This window comes from Triturus cristatus, chromosome 1_1, assembly GCF_964204655.1.
Source record: "Triturus cristatus chromosome 1_1, aTriCri1.1, whole genome shotgun sequence".
Classification (NCBI taxonomy): Eukaryota; Metazoa; Chordata; class Amphibia; order Caudata; family Salamandridae; genus Triturus; species Triturus cristatus.
The window spans coordinates 364,176,196-364,199,704 of record NC_140579.1 but is presented as its reverse complement, the minus strand read 5'-3'; the positions used below and the strand labels follow the sequence as shown (position 1 = coordinate 364,199,704).

The 23,509-nt window shown below is 44.3% G+C and overlaps 1 protein-coding gene across 1 annotated transcript in view; it reads left to right on the top strand.

Moving 5' to 3' along the window:
* The first annotated feature begins 865 nt into the window (after nt 1-865).
* LOC146870217 (guanylyl cyclase-activating protein 2) overlaps nt 866-23,509 on the top strand; it is a 352,891-nt gene continuing 330,247 nt past the window's right edge. Inside the window, exon 1 of the mRNA XM_085599654.1 lies at nt 866-1,201. Coding sequence (XP_085455780.1) covers nt 1,001-1,201 — 201 coding nt within the window. The 5' untranslated portion in view covers nt 866-1,000. The remainder of the gene's footprint in view (nt 1,202-23,509) is intronic.

Sequence of the window (23,509 nt, the reverse complement as noted above, 5' to 3'; positions counted from 1 at the left end):
CCTGTGACTGGCTCAAAAAATAGGGATGGTAGACTGCAAGAACCAGCAGATCACCATCCCTGTGTCCTCATTCCTAAATGGAAAACTTTTCTTTAAAAAAACAGCCTTCGCACCTTAAAGGAACCAGTGCTGTTTTAAAACATAAAGGTTGTCCATTTGTGACATCATCAGAAGTGAAGAGCAGGTGGCCCCTGGACCACAGTTTACTCCTCCCTCCAAAACAAAAAAGAACTCTTCTCCTTTGCAAATCAGTTACCACTTCTTTTGAAGTGTCACTAACTGTTCAATGATTTGTGACCGGAACTGCAGCCCGTGGTTGCTTTTCTACTGGGGTTTAACTTTTATCCTTTTCTTGACTTATATACCCTGTTCTCTGAGGCGCCAAGGGCTCCACTGTTCTGGAATCTGTGCTCTGGACCCCCCTCTTCTTCTCTTGCATGCAGTGGAAAGACCCTCTGTCAATCAGAAGGTTCCCGGATACCTATGATATTGGACTTTGTTGATTTTCCTTGATTCATTTTTTATGTAAGTCTGTTTTGATCCAGGCAGCAGCTGGTAAAAGCTCATAGATGGAGTAATTTCACACGGCTGTGCTACATAAGCAGCTAGTCCAAGCCAGCAGGGAGCCCTGCGGTGCTCTAGTCACACCTCGAGCATCCCAAGGAGGGAAGTGGATTTAGTTCAAATGAAGGTCTCGCTAAGAACCTCCTAATAGTATTAGATCGACTTAGTCCAATTTATTACTGCACCACATGTCGGGTGGGTTTACCTGGAGCCGCCTGGACCGAGGCGGGCTGTAATGCAGGCTACACGAGCTAATAACTCAGGCAGCAGTGCTACAGCGAGAAAACTCCAGAAATAGTACACAGAGCCGCCGAAATTGGGAGGTAGGAAGAGTTATTTCGAGTGTAGAGGCTCTTTTGGAAGATAGATACATCTAAGCAGCAGGGACAACAGCGCCCAGGGCTGGAAAGGCCGCCCCACGTACCTCGAGCGGAATATGGGACAGGACTTCAGCGATGAAGCCAGCACGGTTGAAATAGACGTCGCCGAGCTCCAGGAATGGTACAAGAAGTTCGTGGTGGAGTGTCCGAGCGGGACCCTCTTCATGCACGAGTTCAAACGTTTTTTCGGAGTCGCTGGTAACCAAGACGCAGCCGACTACGTGGAGCACATGTTCAGGGCCTTCGACAAAAACGGGGTAAGTGGGAGCGAAGCAACTCCAGGCTCGTGGATCAAGCTTCCTCTGTTTTAGACCCTTCTGTCTTTGTTTAATGTTTCCTTTCATTTCCTATCATCGCCCTGTAATTTCGTTTTTTCCTCACTGCATTTGTGTATTTCTCAGCTGTATTTCATTATTCACAGCTGCCTCTTCTATTTTTTTGCCTCTTCCATTCTTAGTTCTTCCCTTCCTTACTGTTAATATTTCCTTTCTTTCTTTCTTTGTTTCTTTTTTATTTCTTTGTTTCTTCTTTCTTCCTTTCTTTCTTTCTTTCTTTCTTTCTTTCTTTCTTTCTTTCTTTCTTTCTTTCTTTCTTTCTTTCTCCGTTTGCACTTTGTTACATTCTTTTTTTGGTTTTCTCATTCATTGTCTTTCCTTCCTTTCCATCCTCCCTTCCCTTTTCCTACTACGTTACTGTGGCAAATATTTTGATGAGTAAAAGCTTTGGGATATAGCTGATGAATGCATTTTTTTCTGTGAATATTATATTTCTTCATGAACAATAATGGATATGTGAATGGTACATCGTACACTATATTCTATGCATTGCCTTACCACCTCAGGCATGAAACCTACTACTATAATCTGAAACTGAATATTTGCAGCTATTGTATCATTTACATTTATAGCATAGCACATACGTACATAATAATTTAAATAATGAGTTTAGTAGATTTTAAATTAGTTACTCACAAGAACAAGTTATTTCAAAGTAAAGTAATGTCCTTGTTGTGATATCACAACAGTGTGCACATTTAGCAAGGATTTCTATTTCAGAGAAATGTGTGTACAAATTTAGGACAATAACCTGGTTTATTGTATTTGCAACTTACCTCAGCTCCAACAAGACATGATTAGACTCATGTATCTTCATGACTTCATGACTACCAGATCCTACAGGTGCTTAAAATGAGAGAAGTTAATTTAAGTTGAAGATTTAGATTGGAATGCATTTTTGCAGGACAGACAGAGGTGAGGTGCAGTGTGATCGGTTGTGGAATGATGAAAACGAAATTGATGCAGCCAAGGCCAGCTTTAGGGCAGTGTGACTGGTGCGGCCGCGCGGGGCGCTGATCTGGGGAGGGGGCGCTGACCTTAGAGAAGGGGCGCTGTGTTTAGCACTGACGGTTTAAAAACACCTGCAGCAGAGTTCCTTATGCATTCAGTTTTCAGGCAGCCTTAACAATGTCAAGATAACTCTTGTGATTAATGTTCCTGATTGAGAGAGAGGTCAGAGTTTTGTCTAGTGCCGGTTTTGACTCGCCATACAGTACCACTGTAAAAAGCCAATTGGAGCTAGACAGCTTCCTTTGACGTCCTGATTCGACTCATGTCTGGTGGGCCACAGACCTTCCCTGATGCTTTCAATGACCCTACAACATGCGCTAGTCACTGTACGACCAGCTTCACCGTATATCTGTCGGGAGAGGGCACAGTAGGCATGCAGTGGACATCAGTTCCTACATAAGAATGTACTTTAAATAGAGCAGCTTCATCATGGAGGTACATTGAGACAGGACTCAGCACAGATGACTGCACTTGTACAACAGATAAATATTAACATGCATTCCTGAAGCGTGAGGACGTGGACATACAGGGATGAGCATATAGTTCATATAGAGTGGCAACTTTATATGTGATGTAGTCGCTGGTGTCATTCATGAAGTCGGTCATGATGTGGTCTGTCACCTCATGGACTGTGTCATATCTGATGCCACATATGATTCTGTTTACGATGTCACAAGCAGTGTTTTTGGGAAGGGGTTAAGGTTGCACATGACGCAGTACATACTTTGCAATTTTATACACCCACAGCAGAGCATGGCTCCTCATCCCTGACATGGGTCCCGTGCTCTCCATGCCACTGGAGTCAAGCTATCCTGGCTGAAGAGGGGTGAAACCCCGAAACCGGTCCTAGGATGCTTGTTTCCAGTCCAGGGAGGACCTGGCCTGGCAGTTCGGGCTGGACTGTTCCCATTGGGCGCAGGGTCAAGACTGATTTGCATTTGGCTGGGTCCAAACTGGAATGGCACGGTGAGCAAAAAACCAATGGATTAAGGCCCAGATCTCTGTACTGGGGTAAATGTATGACATTATTCTGCATTCTTTCCATCGATTGTTCTTTTTGCATTTGTCAGCCCAAGTGGGACGGGTGTGCCCAGACGTGCGTCCCGTGCTCTCATTGCCACTGGAGTCAAGCTATCCTGGCTGAAGAGGGGTGAAACCCCGAAACCTGTCCTAGGATGCTTGTTTCCAGTCCAGGGAGGACCTGGCTTGGTAGTTCGGGCTGGACTGTTCCCATTGGGCGCAGGGCCAAGACTGATTTGCATATGGCTGGGTCCAAACTGGAATGGCATGATGAGCAAAAAAACGATGGATTTAGGTCCAGATCTCTGTTCTGGGGTGAATGTATGACATTTTTCTGCATTCTGTCCATCAATTGTTCTTTTTGCATTTGTCACCCCGAGTGGGACGGGTATGCCGAGGCATGGGTACCGTGGTCTCCATGCCACTGGAGTCAAGCTATCCTGGCTGAAGAGGGGTGAAACCCCGAAACCTGTCCTAGGATGCTTGTTTCCCGTTCATGGAGGACCTGGTCTGGCAGTTCGGGCTGGACTGTTCCCATTAGGCGCAGGGTCAAGACTGATTTGCATATGGCTGGGTCCAAACTGGAATGGCATGGTGAGCAAAAAAACGATGGATTTAGGCACAGATCTCTGTATTGGGGTGAATGTATGACATTGTTCAGCATTCTGTCCATCAATTGTTCTTTTTGCAACCATAACACTTGCGGCACACAAGAGGAGGGCGGTGGTGGCGATGGGACCAGGGACACAGGGGGGAGGCCCCTGGCTTCAACGGCAATAACCAAACAAAATCTCTAGGGGGTGCCGAATCCCGGACTTTCCAGAGACTAAAGAGACCTGTCTTGCCATTTATACCACCGCGACGTGTTGAAAAGTTTGAGTCGACAATGCCAACCACAATATCCAAAGAGCCAGTCGGCCACTGGCTTATATCTCTCTTTACATCTGCGGAACGGGTAATGAGCCTCGGCGGCGGAAATTGGTCCGTCCCAGTTTTTGCTCATAATGAGGTTCTCCTTTACGTTCGAGGACCTTCGAGAGCAAGTGTTTAATCTAAGTTGGACATGGTTTACCTTTTTCTTCCTTTTTTCTTTTGGGATTCTTGGTGTCACGGTCTTTCCCATTGCTTTGTTTGATTACAGGTTGCTGATACATGGTAGAGGGCAGGGGGGAATTTGAGAAACACAAGGCAGGGGTAGGAGGGGGGGTCCAAGTGGATTGGTCATTATTGATGTATGGCGGGACTTAATTATCTACCATGGAATGTCCAGGGGATTCATTCCCCTAATAAGAGGCAAAGGATCTGGAAATTTCTACAGGATCACCAGATTAAAATTGCCGCACTTCAGGAAACACATCTTCCCCGCACAGAGGAACACAGCCTGATACACAGGGCATAACCTCAAATTTTTCGCTCCTCGGCACGCACCAAACACAATGGGGTGGCGCTACTCTTTCACATTTCGACCCCCTTTCTACACCACGACACCCAAACAGACAAGGAGGGGAGGTTTGTGATGGTGGGGGGGGAATTACGGGGCAGATCGTGTACGATAGTGACGCTCTATGTACCCAACACAGGGCAGAACGACTTCCTCTACTCCTTCTTATAGACCCTAGGGGGATTTGCAAGAGTTGGCACTATACTGCTCGGGGACTTCAATTTGATATGGGACCCATCTCTGGATACCACACACGTCCATAGGGCAGCAGGGGGGTGTTCAGCAAACCGCTCCAAGCAACATTACGGGGGCTGGGTCTGGTAGATGCCTGGAGGAATGCGCATCACTCAACCCGTGATTACTCCTTGTTCTCTCACTTACATAGGATGTACTCCAGAATAGATTATGCCTTTATAAGTCAATCCCTCCTCTTTACGGTCATGGGAACCCAGTTTCACCCAATCTGCCGGTCAGACCACACGCCCCTCAAACTGACTGTGGATTGGCCTGCACCGCTCTCCAAATTCGCCAGGTGGTACTTCCCCAATTACCTCTGCAGAGATAGACTCCTCCAGGACGAATTACGAAAAGCAGTCACAGACTACTTTGACCTTAATGACCCGGAACACACTTCCTTAGCCAACACTTGGGACGCCTTCAAGGCGGTCATCAAAGGAAAATGTATTGAATTAGAGGCCACGCTTAAATCACAACGCAATGGAGAACGCCTCCTTCTTGAGAGCGAACTTCGAGCTGCGGAAGCTGACCATAAGGCCCCCCCCCCCTCGGTGCAAACCCTCTGTAAGGTCACTGAAGTGACCACAGTCCAGACATATAGAAGAAGAAGTCAAGTTTATTACCGCTCATCACAACAGCTTCCAGGGAGTGACTCTCATATTCAAGCATAGACATTCCATCACCAAGGAGATGACAGAACACACAGAGAGTAATTACATCACAACTTTAGATATTACAATATCTCCCTTCTTTACAATAACACAAAAATAGAAAATGAAAGAAAGACAAAAAGTAGCTTTAAAAATAAAACCAGATACAATAAATAACATGAAAATAAAAAGAAAAGCTTCATTATCATTAAAAGTAAGATAACAAATACATTCTATAAGTCCATACGTTTGGGAACAAATCTCATCCGGGTGCCCCTCCTCACCAGTGAGGTAGACTTATCTTGTGAAACATTATCACAAGGTGAACTTCTTCCACTCAATCCGTTCTTCCTAACCTCAGATGAAAATGTATTAGAAGAAGCAACAGCATTATCATTCAAACCCATTTGATGCACAACTTTGTCAGGAATTTTATAAATCCTAGCTACATTCCACCAATTCTTACCATCAACTCTCACAGCATAACGCGAAAGCAGGTCAACACACATTGGTTTACTAAATTTAGATAAACCCTTGGGTACATTATGAGGAATCTTTATCATGACCCAATCTCCCACCTTGATTTTGTGAGACTACTCTTCTTTATGATACCTCTGTCTTGAAAGACTAGTAGAGTTATCGTTAGCATTGATTTTGTTGAGTACATGAGAATGCACCTTTACCTCAACTTTCTCTACAGAAGAAGGGGAAACTGATCTTGACAATAGTCCCCACTCCTTCATCCAGGCTGGACACATGTTAAACGTTGCAGCTCTCCCTCTCAGTAACTCAAAAGGACTTTTCCCAAATTCAATACCAGGTGTGGTGCGATGAGCCCACAACATACTCTGCACAGCTCCTCTAATATCTATGTTACCAGCTACAGCCCATTGCACACAGTCAACCAAAATACGATTCATGCGCTCAATAAAACCATTTCCTTGTGGGTGATAAAGTGCTACACGCCGATGGAAAATGCCAGATTGATTAAAAAATGAACACATTTCTTTGGATACGAACTGTACCCCATTGTCTGACACTAATTCCTTAGGGAAACCTTCCCTCGCAAACAAACTCTCCAAAAATTTGATAACCTCATTTGTATTAGGTTCCGTCAAAAAACAGACCTCCCACCATTTGCTGTAATAATCAGCAATTACCAAAGCAAATCTATATTTATTTGGTAAAGCATTGAATGGACCAATGAAGTCTAAAGTTAGTTTCATCCAAGGACCTGAAGGTAGGTCAACTTTCACCTTGGGAGGAGTGACAGTCTTGATTACTTTATCACTGGAACAGCACGTAAAACAATTTTCAACCATGTTCTCTATATGACGATCCATTGAAGGCCACCAATAAATTGCACGAATTCTGCGCTTGGTACATGTTTGCCCCAAATGACCTTCATGTCCTGCTGTAATTATACGATCTCTCAAACTAGCTGGGGGAACAAATTTATCACCCCGTAAAATCATCTCACCCTCTTCTAGAGAGAGTTCATCAGCCACTTTTGAAAAAGGTTGCAGTTCACTATCCAGGTGTTTTTCCTTTGGCCATCCCTGAATAATTCATTTTTTTACTTCCTTGAGGACAGAATCAGACTTCAACGCATCAAACCATTCTTCCTCCTTGAAACACCCCTCTTTGCATACATCAATGCTCGCAATTAAGCATTCTTCATCTTCATCTGGTAAACACTCACCCTGCACCACCGGCAATGGCAACCTGGAGAGAAAATCAGGTCTGATGTTTTTACCTCCAGGAACATGTTCCACTGCAAAATTGTATTGAAGAAGTTTAGAACTCAATCTCGCGATCCTAGGAGTATGATCTTTCACTAAAACCCCATTGAGAATGGGAATCAGAGGTTTGTGATCAGTCAACAATTTAAAAGATCTTCCCCAAAGAAAACTCTTAAACCTCTCAACAGCCCAACAACAAGCTAAGAGTTCCCTTTCGATAACAGAATAATTTTTCTCACTAGGACGTAATGATCTAGAGATAAATCCAACAGTGAGTTCCTTTCCAGCTTTCGTTTGGGTCAACATCCCCCCTAGACCATCAAGACTAGCGTCAACAGATACAACTGATTCTAAAGAAGGGTCATAAAGAGTCAAAATATTACACTGCCCAAGATCATCCTTGATTTGATCAAAATCTGTTTGACATCTGTGATCCCACATAAAAACAGTGCCTCTCTTCAACAGTTCACGTAAATGAACAGTCTTAGCCGAAAAATTGGAAATAAATTTAGAATAAAATTCACACATGCCAAGAAAGGAAGACACCTGCTCCTTGGTTTAGGGAGAAGGAACTTTAACAATCGCCTCAATCAAGCCAACTCTGGGAAGAATGCCCTCACCAGATATGCAGTGTCCTAGATAATCGATAGACTTAACACCAAAAACACATTTGCTCAAATTGGCCACTATACCTTTCTCTTGTAGCCTGTTTAACACTTCCATCAAACTCTTGTCATGCGACGACCTGCAAACTCCAGCTATTAAAATGTCATCTTGGAAAACGACTGTATTATGCACTCCCATCAGAACTTGTTCCATCACACGTTGAAAGACGGAAGCCGCAGAGGCCAGACCAAACGGCATACGTTTGAATTGGAAAGTTCCAGACGGTGACACAAAAGCTGTCAAATGTTTTGAGGACATGTCTAATTCAACTTGATGATATGCAGAGGACAAATCTATCTTGGAAAACCATTCAAAATCCTGAAACTTCGAGACTATATCATCAATGCGGGGTAGCGGGTGGGAATCCACCCATATGTTCTTATTAAGACTGCGTAAGTCAATGCAGACTCTGAGATTCCCATTTTTTTTCCGTGCGACGACCAAGGGACTTAACCAGAGAGATGATTCAACAGGCTCAATCGCACCAGATTCACGCATCTTTTCTAGCTCTTTCGTTAAGTCATCCCTAACACTCAAAGGAACATTGCGCAGTTTGTGTTTGCTAGGAATTGCTCCTTCTTTTACCTTGATAAGATGTTTAAAACCTTTGATCAGACCTAAAGAGTCACAGAAAACTTTTGGGAATTTACTTCCCCAGATTGAAGGATTATCACAACATGTTGATTCATTGACAATAGACACTGGATCTTTTGTACCAGGTCTAAGGGTCATTCCGAATAGACCTTGATGGTACCACCCCAGGATGTTTAACCCTTTAATAGCGACATAGATTTTCCCAGTGATAGTTTTCTCTTCAAACACTAATGTGCTTTCGAAAAAACCCTTCAGCTGAATCTTCCTTCCTTCATAAGATACAGGGCTTCTATCAGGAGGTTCAAGATGTTTGTCACCCCACACAGATTCAAACAATTCTTCAGTAATCATTGTCATGCGTGCTCCTGAATCAACTAGTAATTTCAAACTTTTTCCGTCCACTATGATGTCCACAATCGGGTCTGGACATTCCTCACAGTCATCCTTAACTACTAACATTAAGTCGCTCATGGAACTTATGACTTCTGTGTCACTCTCCAATGTGTTACTCTCCTCCCACACAGCACTGATATTCCTCCTGGCCATACACACTTTTGAAAAATGACCTTGTTTACCACAATTTCTACAGGAAGCATTACGAGCTGGACAAACTTGTGAATTGGGAAAATGGGAGGGATAACCACACTTTGAACAGACATTCTTCTTTTGAAAATACATTTGTTTTTTATCTTGTCTTGCTGCGGGCACTTTCCCTTTACTATCATTACTATTTTTCTCAGGGACACTACTCTTTTCTCCCACAACTTTCCCTTCATTAACAACTCCAATCGTAGATTTGTCTGACCTTAGTTCATTTGAAGATGTTTGTGATAACTCAATGCTCTTAACAATGGACACAGTTTCTTCAAGTGAAGGATTTTTTAAAGTCAGTAATTTCTGTTCCACTTTTTTGTCTCTGCATCGTACTACGATTTGATCTCTGATGAGTTGAGACGTAAAATTCTCAAACTCACATTCAGATGCCAAAATACGTAGAGAAGCAACATATGACACAATGCTCTCCGACGTTTGTTGCTCCCTTGTAAAAAACTTGTGCCCGGCTACTACTAAACTCTTTTCCACATCAAATTGTTTTTCTAACATTTGTATTGCCTGATCAAAATCATTTAATGGTTCAACATCCTCAACTTGTTCAGGTAAAGGTAAATGTTCCAAAACCGCTTGACCTTCAAAACCCAAGTTGTGTTCAAGAATAAATCTCTTACGTTCGGCACTAAATCTAAGGCCCCCTATGGCTCCTAGATACTTCGTAAATGCCCTGTACCATACTTTCCACTCTACTTGTGGGTCTCCCGGAAGCTGTAGGAAAGGGGAAGGTGCCTGTACATTCTGCATGTTGAAGACAAAATATTATAAGTGACCACTATACAGAAATACACCTAAATTACTCCCTCACACAGCGAATATTCTTCTTTTGCTCTGAGAACAAAGCTAATATAACACTGTACTAATTTTCCATAAAAACTAGCACTACGTTCTGCATGTTAAAACAAAAATCTACAAGGGACAATATGCAGACAAACACCTAATGTACTCCCTCACACAGTGAATATTCTTCTTTTCCTTAGAGAATAAAACTGATAACTAGTACAATGCAAATTTTTTTTAAAACAGACTCTACATTTGACAAATTTATCATAATTTTCACTCTCTTTTAAAAATAATCATGTATAAGCACAGTGAAAAATTCGATATATAGCTCTAACAATAGAAATAGATCTTCACTTTTCCATTTCAAGAAAAACCACAAGATGGCAGTAGCGCGCTGTCAGTGTAAAGTCATCTGTAGCAATGTAGAAAAAATTGTAGCTCCAACGCTTGAATATAACACAGTAAACTCCGTGAAGAACGTGCAGTACCTTGGCCCAGGGAAAATATCTGTTGTAAGGCTGCCTTTCCGCGGGGAAAATATCCGTCGACACAGCTGCTTAAATACCTTTCAGTAGTCTTGTGAAGGAATGCTCCGATGTGACTGCTACGTTCGCATGCGCGCCGATCTCACAGGCAACGAACGTCGTGACGTGAAGAGAATGCTATTTCTCTGACGTTTGTGGAATTCAGCCAACAGGAGAATGCACGATGAACGTGGGCACGTCACAACAAACACGCACACCACGTCATCATTTCTCAACTCGGCGTGAATGGGTGAAGATTAACGGTCTCCTCCAGCCCTGCGCACATCCAACAGTGAAGCCAATCACCCGACAGTGAGCAGATCACAGTCACGGCAGAAATAAAGGTAGGATTAACTTAATTTCCTTACGTTTTGCTCGCTTCAACAATCGTATGACTTCTGAGGGTTTTAACTTTGGTATTTCTTGCAGCTTTCCCCCTTTTTTTCCGTTTGGCAATAGACGCTTGAAACTTCGTTTTTTCTTGCAAAGTGGAGTAGCACAAAAAAGTAAGCTGTCTTCACACCAGGTAGCTGCTAGCCGAGACCGACTGTCCCATCGGCAACACAGAGATGTCTTTGATAGACAGAAAAAATTGCTTTCACATCGTTTAAAAAAAACACAGCTGTCAGTTTTAAAATCTGCACACGTGGGAATAAAGATGAGCGGTACGTCCCAATCTCGTCGCCAATTGAAGTGACCACAGTCCAGACATATAGAAGAAGAAGTCAAGTTTATTACCGCTCATCACAACAGCTTCCAGGGAGTGACTCTCATATTCAAGCATAGACATTCCATCACCAAGGAGATGACAGAACACACAGAGAGTAATTACATCACAACTTTAGATATTACAGTCACCCAGGTTAAAGGGAAACTTCAAGCAATCTACACTACCGGGGCCGAGAAGACTCTTCTACACCTCCAAGCACGTGGCTATGAGGGAGGGAACAAGATAGGCTTGCTACTGGCACGCCAGCTGTGAATCCTGCAGGAGAAGAACTACATCAAGGGTATAGAAGATAGAGAGGGGGTTCTCCACCAGAGCGAACCGGGTAAGGCCAAGGCATTTGGGGACTTCTACCACGCCCTATACATGGTTGACCAACCAGACTCCAGAGCCCAAGACCACTATTTAGACGGCCTCACCCTGCCCCAGGTACCCACCCTCACCAACGAAGAGCTGAGTAGCTCCTTCACCGCTGAAGAGGTTCAGAAGGCGATTGACTCGCTTAAGCTCCAAAAAGCGCCTGGGCCCGACGGCCTCAATGCCCACGTCTATCGTACATTCGCGCCGGAGCTTGTCCCGCGCCAGGTAACGCTCTTCAATGATATCGCTATTGAACAACAGGTGACCCCCTCGAAGGGCGAAGCCCTGATCTCTGTCATCCCCAAACCGGGGAAGGACCCCTCCCACTGTGCCTCCTACAGGCCGATAGCGCTCCTAAACTTGGACGCCAAGCCCTACTCCAAAATTCTGGCCACCCGCCTGGAAAACATTATGCCTTTCTTGGTGCAGGCCGATCAAGCAGGCTTCATTAAGGGGAGACAAACCCATGACAACCTGCGACGGTTGGTCCATATCATTGAGAAGGCGCTGAGGAAGGCGATCCCCGCGGTCCTTCTCGCGCTGGACACGGAGAAGGCCTTTGATTGGGTGGACTGTTCTTTTCTGACCCGCACCCTCCGTCAGTTTGGCTTTGCTGACTCTTTTATTGGGATGGTCAAAGTGAATTATCATGCGCCGCACTCCAAGGTTCTGGTAAATGGAATGGCCTCGGAATCTTTCAATCTTTCACAGGGCACCCGCCAGGGCTGCCCCCTATCGCCCCTCCTATTTGCGCTCAGCATCGAGCCTTTGGCGGAGCGCATCCATTCTAACCTGGAAATTGGGGGAGTTCCATTCGGTACGGATGAACACAAAATATCCCTCTTTGAGGATGACGTTCTCCTCCCTGTCACAAGACCGCACTCTTCCCTTCCGGCGATACTGGCAGAGCTCATCTCATATGAGCGGGCCTCAGACTTCAAGGTGAACCTCTCGAAATCCTTCTTCTTGAACCTCACAGTGCCAAGAGACACCATGCAGGCTATTGAGGGCACGACCCCCTTTCGTAGTGCCCACAAGGACATCACCTACCTGGGCATAAAAGTCACCCCCAAGCTGGAGCATCTTTATAACGCGAACTTCCCCCCACTGTTGTGCCAACTTAAAGCAGACTTTGCCAGATGGCAGACAGCCTACCTTTCGTGGATAGGCAGAAAAAACGCTATAAAAATGAATGTCCTTCCGCGCTTACTTTATCACTTTCAGGGTCTCCCGATCCTGGTGGATAGAGCGCTGTTCACTGAATTAAAAATAAAGATCACCAAGTGTATCTGGCAGGGGCCGAGGGCTAGACTCTCCAATCGATTGTTGATGCGGCCAAGGAGGAAGGGAGGGCTGGCCCATCCGGACTTCCTGGGATACTATAGAGCAGCCCAATAGCGGGTGATCACGGAGTGGTCACTGCATGAATCGGATAGGCTCTGGCTCCATATGGACAGACAAGTAACTGGGAGAACAATCTGGGATCTCTTGTGGAAACCCAAACAGCACCAGTCACGTAATGCTTACATCAGCACGCCCATGGTGACCACCCTGGAGGTCTGGGACGCATTGAATAAAACCACTCCTCTCACCACCTTCCCTTCCCCATACACTCCCATACACTTCAATCCAAAATTCCCCCCTGCATTACAGGAAGGTCCCTTCGACACTTTGCGGGAGGGGGGTTGCCTTGCGCTTTCTCATTTGTTCGAGGATGGGAAACTGCTCTCCTTCCTGGAATGCTGCAAAGCATTTCGGCTCCCACCTACTGAGGAATTTCGTTATTTACAGCTTAAACACTGGGCTCTGCAACCGCAGGTACGGAGGGCCGCCACCAGAGAGTTACTTCCTATTGAGAAATTTGCGCGATCCGGGGCCTCCTCGAAGGGTACCATCTCCTTTCTCTACAAACGTGGGGCTCCCCACACACCCCTAGACATCAAGGGTTCTAGGATACACTACTAGATACCCCACTACAGAAGAAACAATGGTCCTCACTATATATGGATATTCCCAAGTCTAACCGCTCTATGTTCTTACGAGAGGCTCATTGCAAAATTATGTATGACTGGTATCTACATCCTCAGAGGGTGCACGCCATCTTCCCTAACTCCTCGGACAGGTGCTGGAGGGGTTGTGGCCTACTGGGGGACTTTAGGCATATCTGGTGGGATTGCCCTCACATCAAACCCTTCTGGAAGGAGGTTCTAGCTCAAATCAAGCAGATCTTGGGGTACCTGATTCCAGACACGATAAACACACACTCCTGGGGATTCGGGACACCAAGTTGAAGCACCAGATGCAAGGGGACCGCTCTGAAATGTGGCTCTGCCTAGGGGCAGCCAAGATGGCCGCAGCCTGGAAGAAAGTGTAAGCCACTTCTCTCACGCAATGGCACGCCACATCGTGGCAGGCACTGGCAATGGAGAGAAAGGCAGACATTGTAGAGGACACCCGCAAGGGAGTTGTCTATGTGTGGCCCCAACCTGGTGGAATATTTATCCGAAGGACTGCCTCTATTAGCATGTGGCCCGAGGTTACGAGCTCTGCATCTCTTCCACATCAAGATCCGTCACTAACAGCCTGCAGTTATGAGCATGGAATTTAATTCGGGGGTTTCCTCACTCCCTAGACAATAACCTTTCACAGTGACTGTTAGAATTATTTTTCTTTACTGACCGTGACACCTTAGTTCAAGTTCTCATATTCTTTCTTTTTTGGGGAGGGGGGAAGGGGGTTAGCGGGTAGGGGGAGAGGTTTAAGTTGCCTGCTAAAGTTTTTTGGTAATCACCGATTCCTAGTTCACAAACTGTACACGAACTCTTAGCAATCTGCACTGTTCGGATGATGTTGGGCATTGGGGTCTCTTTCCCCTACGTGTTTTCTTTTTCTCTGCATATTTGTGTATCTCAATGTCTTTAAAAACCAATCAAAGATTTTGAGGCAAATAAATCAGAACAACTTTAAACAATATTTCTGGAGCCAAGATACAGGGATGCTGTGCGCAGGACCTCAATGAAGAGAGCTCCATGAGTCCCTCTAAGATTGGCGCCCTGTTCCCAGGTCCAGCTCACCCACGCCAAAAGCCTGCCCTGCGTGTAACATCAGAAAATGCCCACTAACGCTACTCATAGCACGTCCTCACTAGCCGAATCTGACCTCTGGACTGTGATAGGATAGTTGGAAAGTGCTCCTGTACCACGGAAAGCGCACAAATGTCATATCAGTGGCAGAATGTACACTAAACAAAAGTAAAAAGCAAAACAAAAGATAATTCCCTCTTATTTTTGTACTTTTTTGTCATCAAACCCTGCAATCGGCTAGACTGATTTGCAAGGTGCCTTACCATCACTCCATCACTTTCCACCTAAGAAGCCTCCATTGGCTACCCATCATAAGGAGAAAATAATTCAAGGCACTCACCCTGGCTTACATAGCAACTAGTGGCAGAGGCCTGGCCTACTTGAGAGTCAGACTCCAACACTACCAGCATGACCGGATATTGAGATCTAACCACCTGAAGCTGCTCACCACTTCCCGCTTGCGCAAGGTGAGGGTAGGCGGTAGAGCGTACGCAGTTAGGACCACAAAACTGTGGAATGCCATGCCGCTCCCTCCGCGCCTGACCTAACCTGAACCTGCCTTCAGACGAGCTCTAAAAACCTGGCTCTTCAACTGTCACTAAACTTGCTTTTCCCCTGTGTTATTCCCTGTGTTACTCAATTCAATTCAATTCAGCTTTATTCGGTACAAATTAATGACCATAAAAGCATACACAGTCACAAAATCAAAATCAAAATATACAATATACGAACAACTTATAGCAGGCATAATAATAATACATTAAAAAAAACCACTATAATTAATTAAACATGATCACGTTTACACAATTAAAAAAGCATTTATACAGCTAAAAACACATATTTTTCCTGGAGTTGATGCATTTGTTTAAAAAAGTGGCAGTATAAAAACAAACATCCGCAGATTGTAAATTAAAAATCAATTTCATTGCGTGCTCAACCGTACGTGTTCCATATTTAACAAACATGGGTTTAAGTAAGACAATACGAAAATTAGAGTACAGCTTACAGAATAGCATAAAGTGCATTGTGCTCTGCTTGGAAATCCCATCACATCTACAAGGCCCTGATGGGTGTTTCTTCATTATCGGATGGGCCACCAGGTAGTGCACTATTCCGAATCTAAGTCTAGTTAGCACAAATTTGTGCGTCGGCCTAGTGACTAGGGTTAAGTAGACAGGGAATCCATCCATAGACAAATATCTGTTATAAAACATAACGGTGGACAAAGTGCCAGCGATAAAAGTTCTCTTTCGCTCTGCATAAGCTAGAAAGACCCTTTTTAACTCTACTTTAGCATTCGGATCAGTTACAATATTCAGGTTGAAAATATCTGAAAAGCACACAATAATGTATTTAATCCAGGGTATTGCTGTAACTTTATCTAATCGCAAACAATCCTGGATAATAGATCTAGTAAAAGCCTTCTCATCATTCATCCAAATAGACCGCCAAGTCATCAAAGGTCTAAGTGACAAAAGGTCTAATAAATAATTCACAGATAATTCCTGATGACTCAGAGCGTTAGAGGCCGAAGTGGGTAAACATAAAAGTTTTTTAAGGAAAAAATTCTCTTCCAGCTGCAAATTATGTGCGCAGCAATAACCCCAGATTCCTGCCCCATACAATGCAATTGTTACGCATCTGGCCTGATAAATTTTTATCATGTCCCTGGTCCTACGGTCCCCAATTTTCTGAGTAAATCTAAAAATTCCATGGGCATTTCTAGCCATTTTATTGCGTATGTTATTAAATTCGTGAGTCCACTTTTTTTCGCTAGAAAAAGTTATGTCGAAATAACAAAATTTGTCCACTTGCTGTACTTTTGTGTTGTCTATAAAAAACCCTTTCATTGTCTTTTTTAATTTCTTTGGACCACAGATCATGGTGTAGGTTTTGCCTTTGTTAATAACTAATTTTCTGTTGTCAATAAAGGAAGCAAAACTATTCATCAGTCGTTGCAACCCTACGGGAGTTCTGGACAACAACACCGCATCATCGGCGTATAGTAACACCGGTACTGATACACCATTGATCATGGGAGCATCTGCACTAACTTCCTTTAAAATAGCATCAATTCCGTTAATAAATAAAATAAATAAAAGAGGAGCTAAAACACAACCCTGCCTAATACCTCGTTTAACGCTAAAGTTCGGGGTACATTCTCCCTTCCTACCAAAACGTACACACGTTTTTAATCTCTCGTACATTCTGGCAAGAAAATAAATTATGCCCTCTGGCGCTCCCAATTTCAACAAGGTTGACCACAAGATTGAGTGGTCAACCATGTCGAAAGCGCTGCTCAAATCAGCGAAGCACAAATATATAAGGCCAGGTTTTGCATCACTATACTTCCCGATCAATAATTCTAAATTGATACATTGATCGAGCGTACCCCTGCCTTTCCTAAAACCGTATTGGCTATTTGCCAAAATACCGTCCTGTTCTGCCCACTCTTCCAATCTTACCAGCATTATCCTGCTCATAACTTTTACGGAAGAGTCCAGTAATGAAACAGGTCGATAGTTTTTAGCATCAGACCTTGATCCTTTTTTATATATTGGCACGATAATGGACTCCTCCCAAGTCGGAGGTGGTTCTATACAAACCGCAGCATTAAAAACAACAGTCAACAGGGGACCCCATACTTCCGGCGCTTCCTTGTATACATCACTTGGAACCCCATCCGGGCCTTGGGCCTTTCCTCCCTTACTTGCCCTAATCCCCCTTTCAACTTCTTCTACAGAGATTTCAAGTGGTAATATAGGCCAACTTGATGGGCCAACATTTGTATTTTTACCCGAATCGAAAATAGCTGAAAAATGGATAATCCACTCTTCACAGGAGACATTAGCTGTTAACTCAGGTGTGTTTGTCTCCTTAAGGAATGGGGAGTTGACTGTTGCCCAAAACAGCGCACCATTTGAAAGTTCTGCCGCTTGGTTAAGCGAATCCCAGGCTTGATGTTGAAGAATCATCTTCCTTGATTTAATAGCATTTTTATACTCTAACCTTAATATTGTTACTAAATTTTTATCCCTAGGCTTAGCTGCTAGAGCCTGCTTAAGGTTAGTCAAGGCAGCAGAACAGGTTTTGTCAAACCAAACAGGTCCAGGTTTTGAGCAGCCCCTGTTACCACCAGTAAACTTCGCGTTAATGGCAGTGTTGATCCCCGTAAAACAAGATAAAACCCGCTCGTGATCCAATCTATTTTCTAAAATAAAAACAATGTCTGCTAAATTCATCAATATGATGGATGAAGATAATTCGGATGCTTTCGCCCCTATCCACCTAAATCTTATCCCATTAGTCCGGTGGGCTTCTATGTTTCTGACTATAGTCCCCACCTCTCTAACATTCTCCTCCCACAAGGTCATAGTCACAATAATACAATTATGATCACTTGTATCCATTATTTCAATTTCCAGTGGGGCAAAACAGTCGACAATACTAGAAGATACCAACACGTGGTCAATTACAGAGTTAGAGCGCCAGTTTTTGAATGTAGGAACGGGTAAACCAATTCCGTCCCTACAACAATCCAAAATTTCCAAGTCAAGGCACCCCATTAATGTGTTCACAGTTTCCCCATACATATCATGACCAAAGTGTTGAACCTCCCAGCCGGCATTGTTAGTAACCCCACAGGCCTTTATAGGTGATAATTCACATAATGAAGTATTAAAATCCCCACACCAAATAATATCAAATACAACATTGGAATCCGAACTCAGGGTATCGATAGCATTGGCCAAATCAGTTATCATTCTACCCCTAGTGCTATCAAAAATATTGTTGTAATAATTGATCAGAAGGATATTACGGCTTTTGCCTTCACAGAGCCAAAGCATCTGGACAAGATCACCCACCGGTACATATTTTTTCACCAATATTTGGCGGTGAACTGATACTAGGGTGAGTAAACCCCCCTTAGCCCTTCCCGGACCCTCTCCATGTGCTGGTAGGTTATATGATACAAATCCTTCATAGTCAACATCACTTTTGCACCAGGTTTCTTGGAAACATAAAATATCATACCTATTAATAAAAGTTTCCCAACCAGGATCTCTGCCCTTAGATTTCAAACCGGCCACGTTCCAGCATACCAGTTTGGAACGTATACTTGTTCCAGTAATAGACCCGCTGGCAGAACCTGGAGCATTTCCATCAGTGTTGACAACCCCGCTTGTTTTACCAATGTTGCATGAATTCACAAGACCCTCTTGATTATTCTCTGCCTCAGTCTGATTAGGCGTATATCCTGAGACCCTGAATATTGTTTCAGGGACACGATCATCCACATGATCATCCCCCTCGGGTCCCTCCTCCCTTACCGTACACATCTCCATCTTTTGTATACGTCAATCATTAGAGTCCAGGGAGCTAAGTGCATGAAATCTATTTTGTGTGGGAATATCAGGGTGAGGTTTATAGGTAGTCGGGTAAGTAATAATTCTGGTACTGTCCCGCTGGTTAGCATTAAGATGATTATAAAAGAAACCTAGCGCTCGGGCACTTACATTGCCTTCGGAAATTGGGAGAGAAGCAGCTCTTAGTAGGACTGTAGTAACATCTTGTGGATGTTTGAAATTTATGATTACACAGTCCCCCTTTGAGCTTTTCCTAGAACTCCCTATCCATTTAACTCTCCTGGTAGTTAAAACATTATCAGAGAAATTCACTGGGAAACCACATTGCCTATTCAGCCAAGATAGACATTTATTTGTTAAGGAATCGGGTGTTTCTTGATGACCCCTATTATCAGGCGGCGGTACATTTGTTAATACCACCACATATGGAGCACACTCAGGAGGGAGATTTACAGCATGCCTTTTGTTAACTTCTTCCCATCCATTTGTATTTTCTATAACAGGCGTGGCCTGACTTCCTAGATGAGTACGCCCTTGGGGTATTGTGGGGTCAACACTAACATTCCCTTTACTGCCTATGGCCTTAATAGAAGGGTCTCCTTGTGTATAGCAGTTACATTGATTGCTAATTATGGCATTTGTGGCAATAATTGCCCCTTCTGGTTTGTCCACGGCCTTACTAAGCAATCCGCCCAATCTTGCAACCTCTTTTGTCAATTCCTCAATTTTTAATACCAGCGGGTCTATAATGCCTCTAATCTTTGAATCAATAATAGTCTCTAGGTTAGTTATTGTATCGTCATCTATACCAACCTTATTGGGCTTAACCTTTACATTTGTTTCAAGTACTTTAACGGGTGAGGCTACTCGTTTCCGCACACTACGCATTCCCCCCTTCTTATTCGGTATTTTCCTACACGTTCTTACTGCCCGAACTACGGGGGTCGGTGAACATTGTAATACCATATCAGGACAATATCCTAATTCTGCCTCAATAGGGGTGGATTGCTCAGAATCCAACTGTCCCATCTCTACAACATCCGGAATAATAATATTAGAAAGATTGTTCGCAACCTCTAAAGTAAAAACTGATGAACCCCTAGTAGGGCTCTCTGCTTGCGGGGAGCTATTTTTCCCTAATGACTGTCGCCTTTCAGAATTTATCTTGCTAACCTTCTGGACCAAATAGTTATCCAAAGTACGCGGTCCAGAAGGAGGCTTAGGTTTCGACATATTGTCAACAGGCACAGCCCCCAATAAAGCTGACTGAATTATAAGAACAATTACACCATATACTATTGGTGTTATATATTAAACGAAAACACTTAAAACCTATGTACGAAAAAAATATACAAGTCCAGACCTACTACTAATGTATGCCACTACCTGTGCTATATATCACAGTCCTCTAGAAGCAGCGTCTCTGGCCCTGCCCGGCCTCCTCTGGCCTCTGAGGGCCACAGAGGGCCCGCCCTTTGCCCGGGCTTAGCCCGGCGCCGCCTGCGCGCGTCCCGCGACGCGGAGGGAGCCTCTCGATTTTAAGCGCCTCCGGGCGCGCTGGTAGGCGGAAGCAGGAAGTGCCTCCAAGGACTCTGGGGGCTGTAGTCCCCCCTCACAGCGGCCAGCGTGGTAATGGCGGCGGAGGAGACCACAGCGTCAACAACCCAAGGAAGAAAATGCCAGGAGGTGAGGAGAGCGTCAGGGCGTCAGGTAAGGTTCGCCGATTCTGCCAAATGCCCCCGCTCCACCGAGGGAGCCTCTCGATTTTAAGCGCCTCCGGGCGCGCTGGTAGGCGGAAGCAGGAAGTGCCTCCAAGGACTCTGGGGGCTGTAGTCCCCCCTCACAGCGGCCAGCGTGGTAATGGCGGCGGAGGAGACCACAGCGTCAACAACCCATGGAAGAAAATGCCAGGAGGTGAGGAGAGCGTCAGGGCGTCAGGTAAGGTTCGCCGATTCTGCCAAATGCCCCCGCTCCACCGAGGGAGCCTCTCGATTTTAAGCGCCTCCGGGCGCGCTGGTAGGCGGAAGCAGGAAGTGCCTCCAAGGACTCTGGGGGCTGTAGTCCCCCCTCACAGCGGCCAGCGTGGTAATGGCGGCGGAGGAGACCACAGCGTCAACAACCCAAGGAAGAAAATGCCAGGAGGTGAGGAGAGCGTCAGGGCGTCAGGTAAGGTTCGCCGATTCTGAACCCACCACGCAACTCTTCTGCTCCATTGAGTGCCGTAAGCAGCTAGAAGCTCACACCAGGGGAATAACAGCGCTACTCTCGCGTCCTGCCCTGCACAAGAATGCCGCCCACCAAGTCCACGGCAAACCACGGGGAGACAGACCTGTGTTACTCGACTGCCTTAGTGCCCGGACATCTCAGTCGGAGGTAGCTGCGCGCTCTACAAATTTCAAAATAAATAAATTGTGTGATGTGTGAAACAAGTTGCAAATGCGTTCCGCAGAGGGTTTAAATGTGATTTACACCAGGTACAGTAGCAAACACTGGTTGTTTTACATTTTCACATGGTAGCCTAAGAAGTAACAACACTAACTATTTTCTCAGCTACCTACAAACTGTACACTTTCACATATGCTTCTTGCTTCATATTTTTTGCATTTGGCCCATAATATTAGTTTGATAAGTGGGTTAAAAGGGCCGGGGTCCAATGGATTAGGTGGTGCGCCACATTTACATCCAGCCGACCCTGAGGGAGGTTATGATTTAATGGATGAAGAGGTGAAAGGCTGTACCCACTCCAGTCATGTACCTCCCCATTTCAAGTGGCACACCCAGTTAGATCTCCTTAGTCACAAGAAGTAATGCATGTTGCATCCACGAATGACGAATTAGGCTCATCCAGATTCAGAGTGTTATGAGTCAGACCACCCTACCAAAGAAACTCTTATTCACATAGGTTATTTGTAGATGTGTAAACTCTCACCCGGGAGCTAGGAAATAGAAGACACGCACAGCTGTATTTTACAAAAGAAGGCAATTAATTAAGTACAACCACTATGTAAACCTCATCTATCACAATAATGGTAATAACTTTGATGAGCAAAAGAACAATGGTTTGGAATAGTATGCAGAGTGATTGGCAGTGGTTAGAATTTTTGCAAGCATCCTCCCATCACCTTTTGTGTATTTGATGTACCGTCCTCTATGTGCCCACGAGTATGCCCAGATGTGGGTCCCTCACTGTGCCACTGGAGCCAAGTTAGACCGACTGAAGATACCAATCAGGGAAAAACCAGTCCCTGGTTGCTTGTGTTCCGGTTCATCTCGGACTGGACTGTTCCTATCGGGGAAGGGTCAAGACTGATTTGAATATGGCTGGGTCTAATCTAGGATGGCATGGTGGGTAAAAGAATGATGGGTTTGAACGCTACCCCAAGTGATTGCCAGTGGTTATACTTATTGCAAGCATCCTCCCATCACGTTTTAAGTGTTTGCTGAATTTGTATATATATTTATGTATTATCAGGAAAGCTAAGCCACATATGTCAAAGCCTAGGAAGCAGGAAGGGAGAAAGAAAGAGAGATGGGTGTGATGGAGCAGATAGAACGAAATTTTGTATACCTCCTCTATTTTTGCATGAAAAGACTAACCATATAACTTACTGATTATAATTTTACTAACAGTGTGGTGTGTTAACCTAACCCAACCTTTGCATACACAAATTACACGTGGGAAATTGCTATTTGCATGGCAAAATAACTCAAATGATTAAAATATGTACGCATATTAATAGTAGTACATGTGGTATAGATATCGCATGATTTATGTTGCTTATGTGAAGTTTGCATACCTGAGTGGATCCAAAAGGTGAATATTATCGCTTTAAATGTCGCTATATGCTAGGAAAACACTAATATAAAAAGGGATTAGTGTGGGTATAACATTAGAATCATTATTTCTTTGTATTAATTATTCCTTTATGTTTGTTTCGCTTAAATTAGGATATGGGCCTACCACAAAATGGAGTCGAAAATCTAGTTCAGAAGTGGCCACGTCTCGTGAACGCGATACCTACTGCGCAGACTCAGATGGCTCTGTGAACTTCCTAACGAACCCTGTACACCATGTCCTCGGTCAAGGATAGGATAGGATCTTGGAGGGCTGCCAAAGGCATGAATAGTAAAAACCGGTTTAAAATGAACAATCGAATCATACAAGTAAAACCAAGACTTTGTAACATAAGGACTATGTCATCAAACAGCAAAAGCCATGAGAAACCATAATGAACAAAAATCGGACGTTTTCGATCAGCCAATCACAGACTTTCTCCGCCTAAAATTGTTTCACATTATCCTGAAATTTATTATAAAAAGAGTAGTAGAATAGGGAGGGGTAGTTGCGGTGGATGCGGTCGATGCTGTCTATGCTGGCGATGACTTATGCTTGCACGATTTCTGGTCCTATGGAGA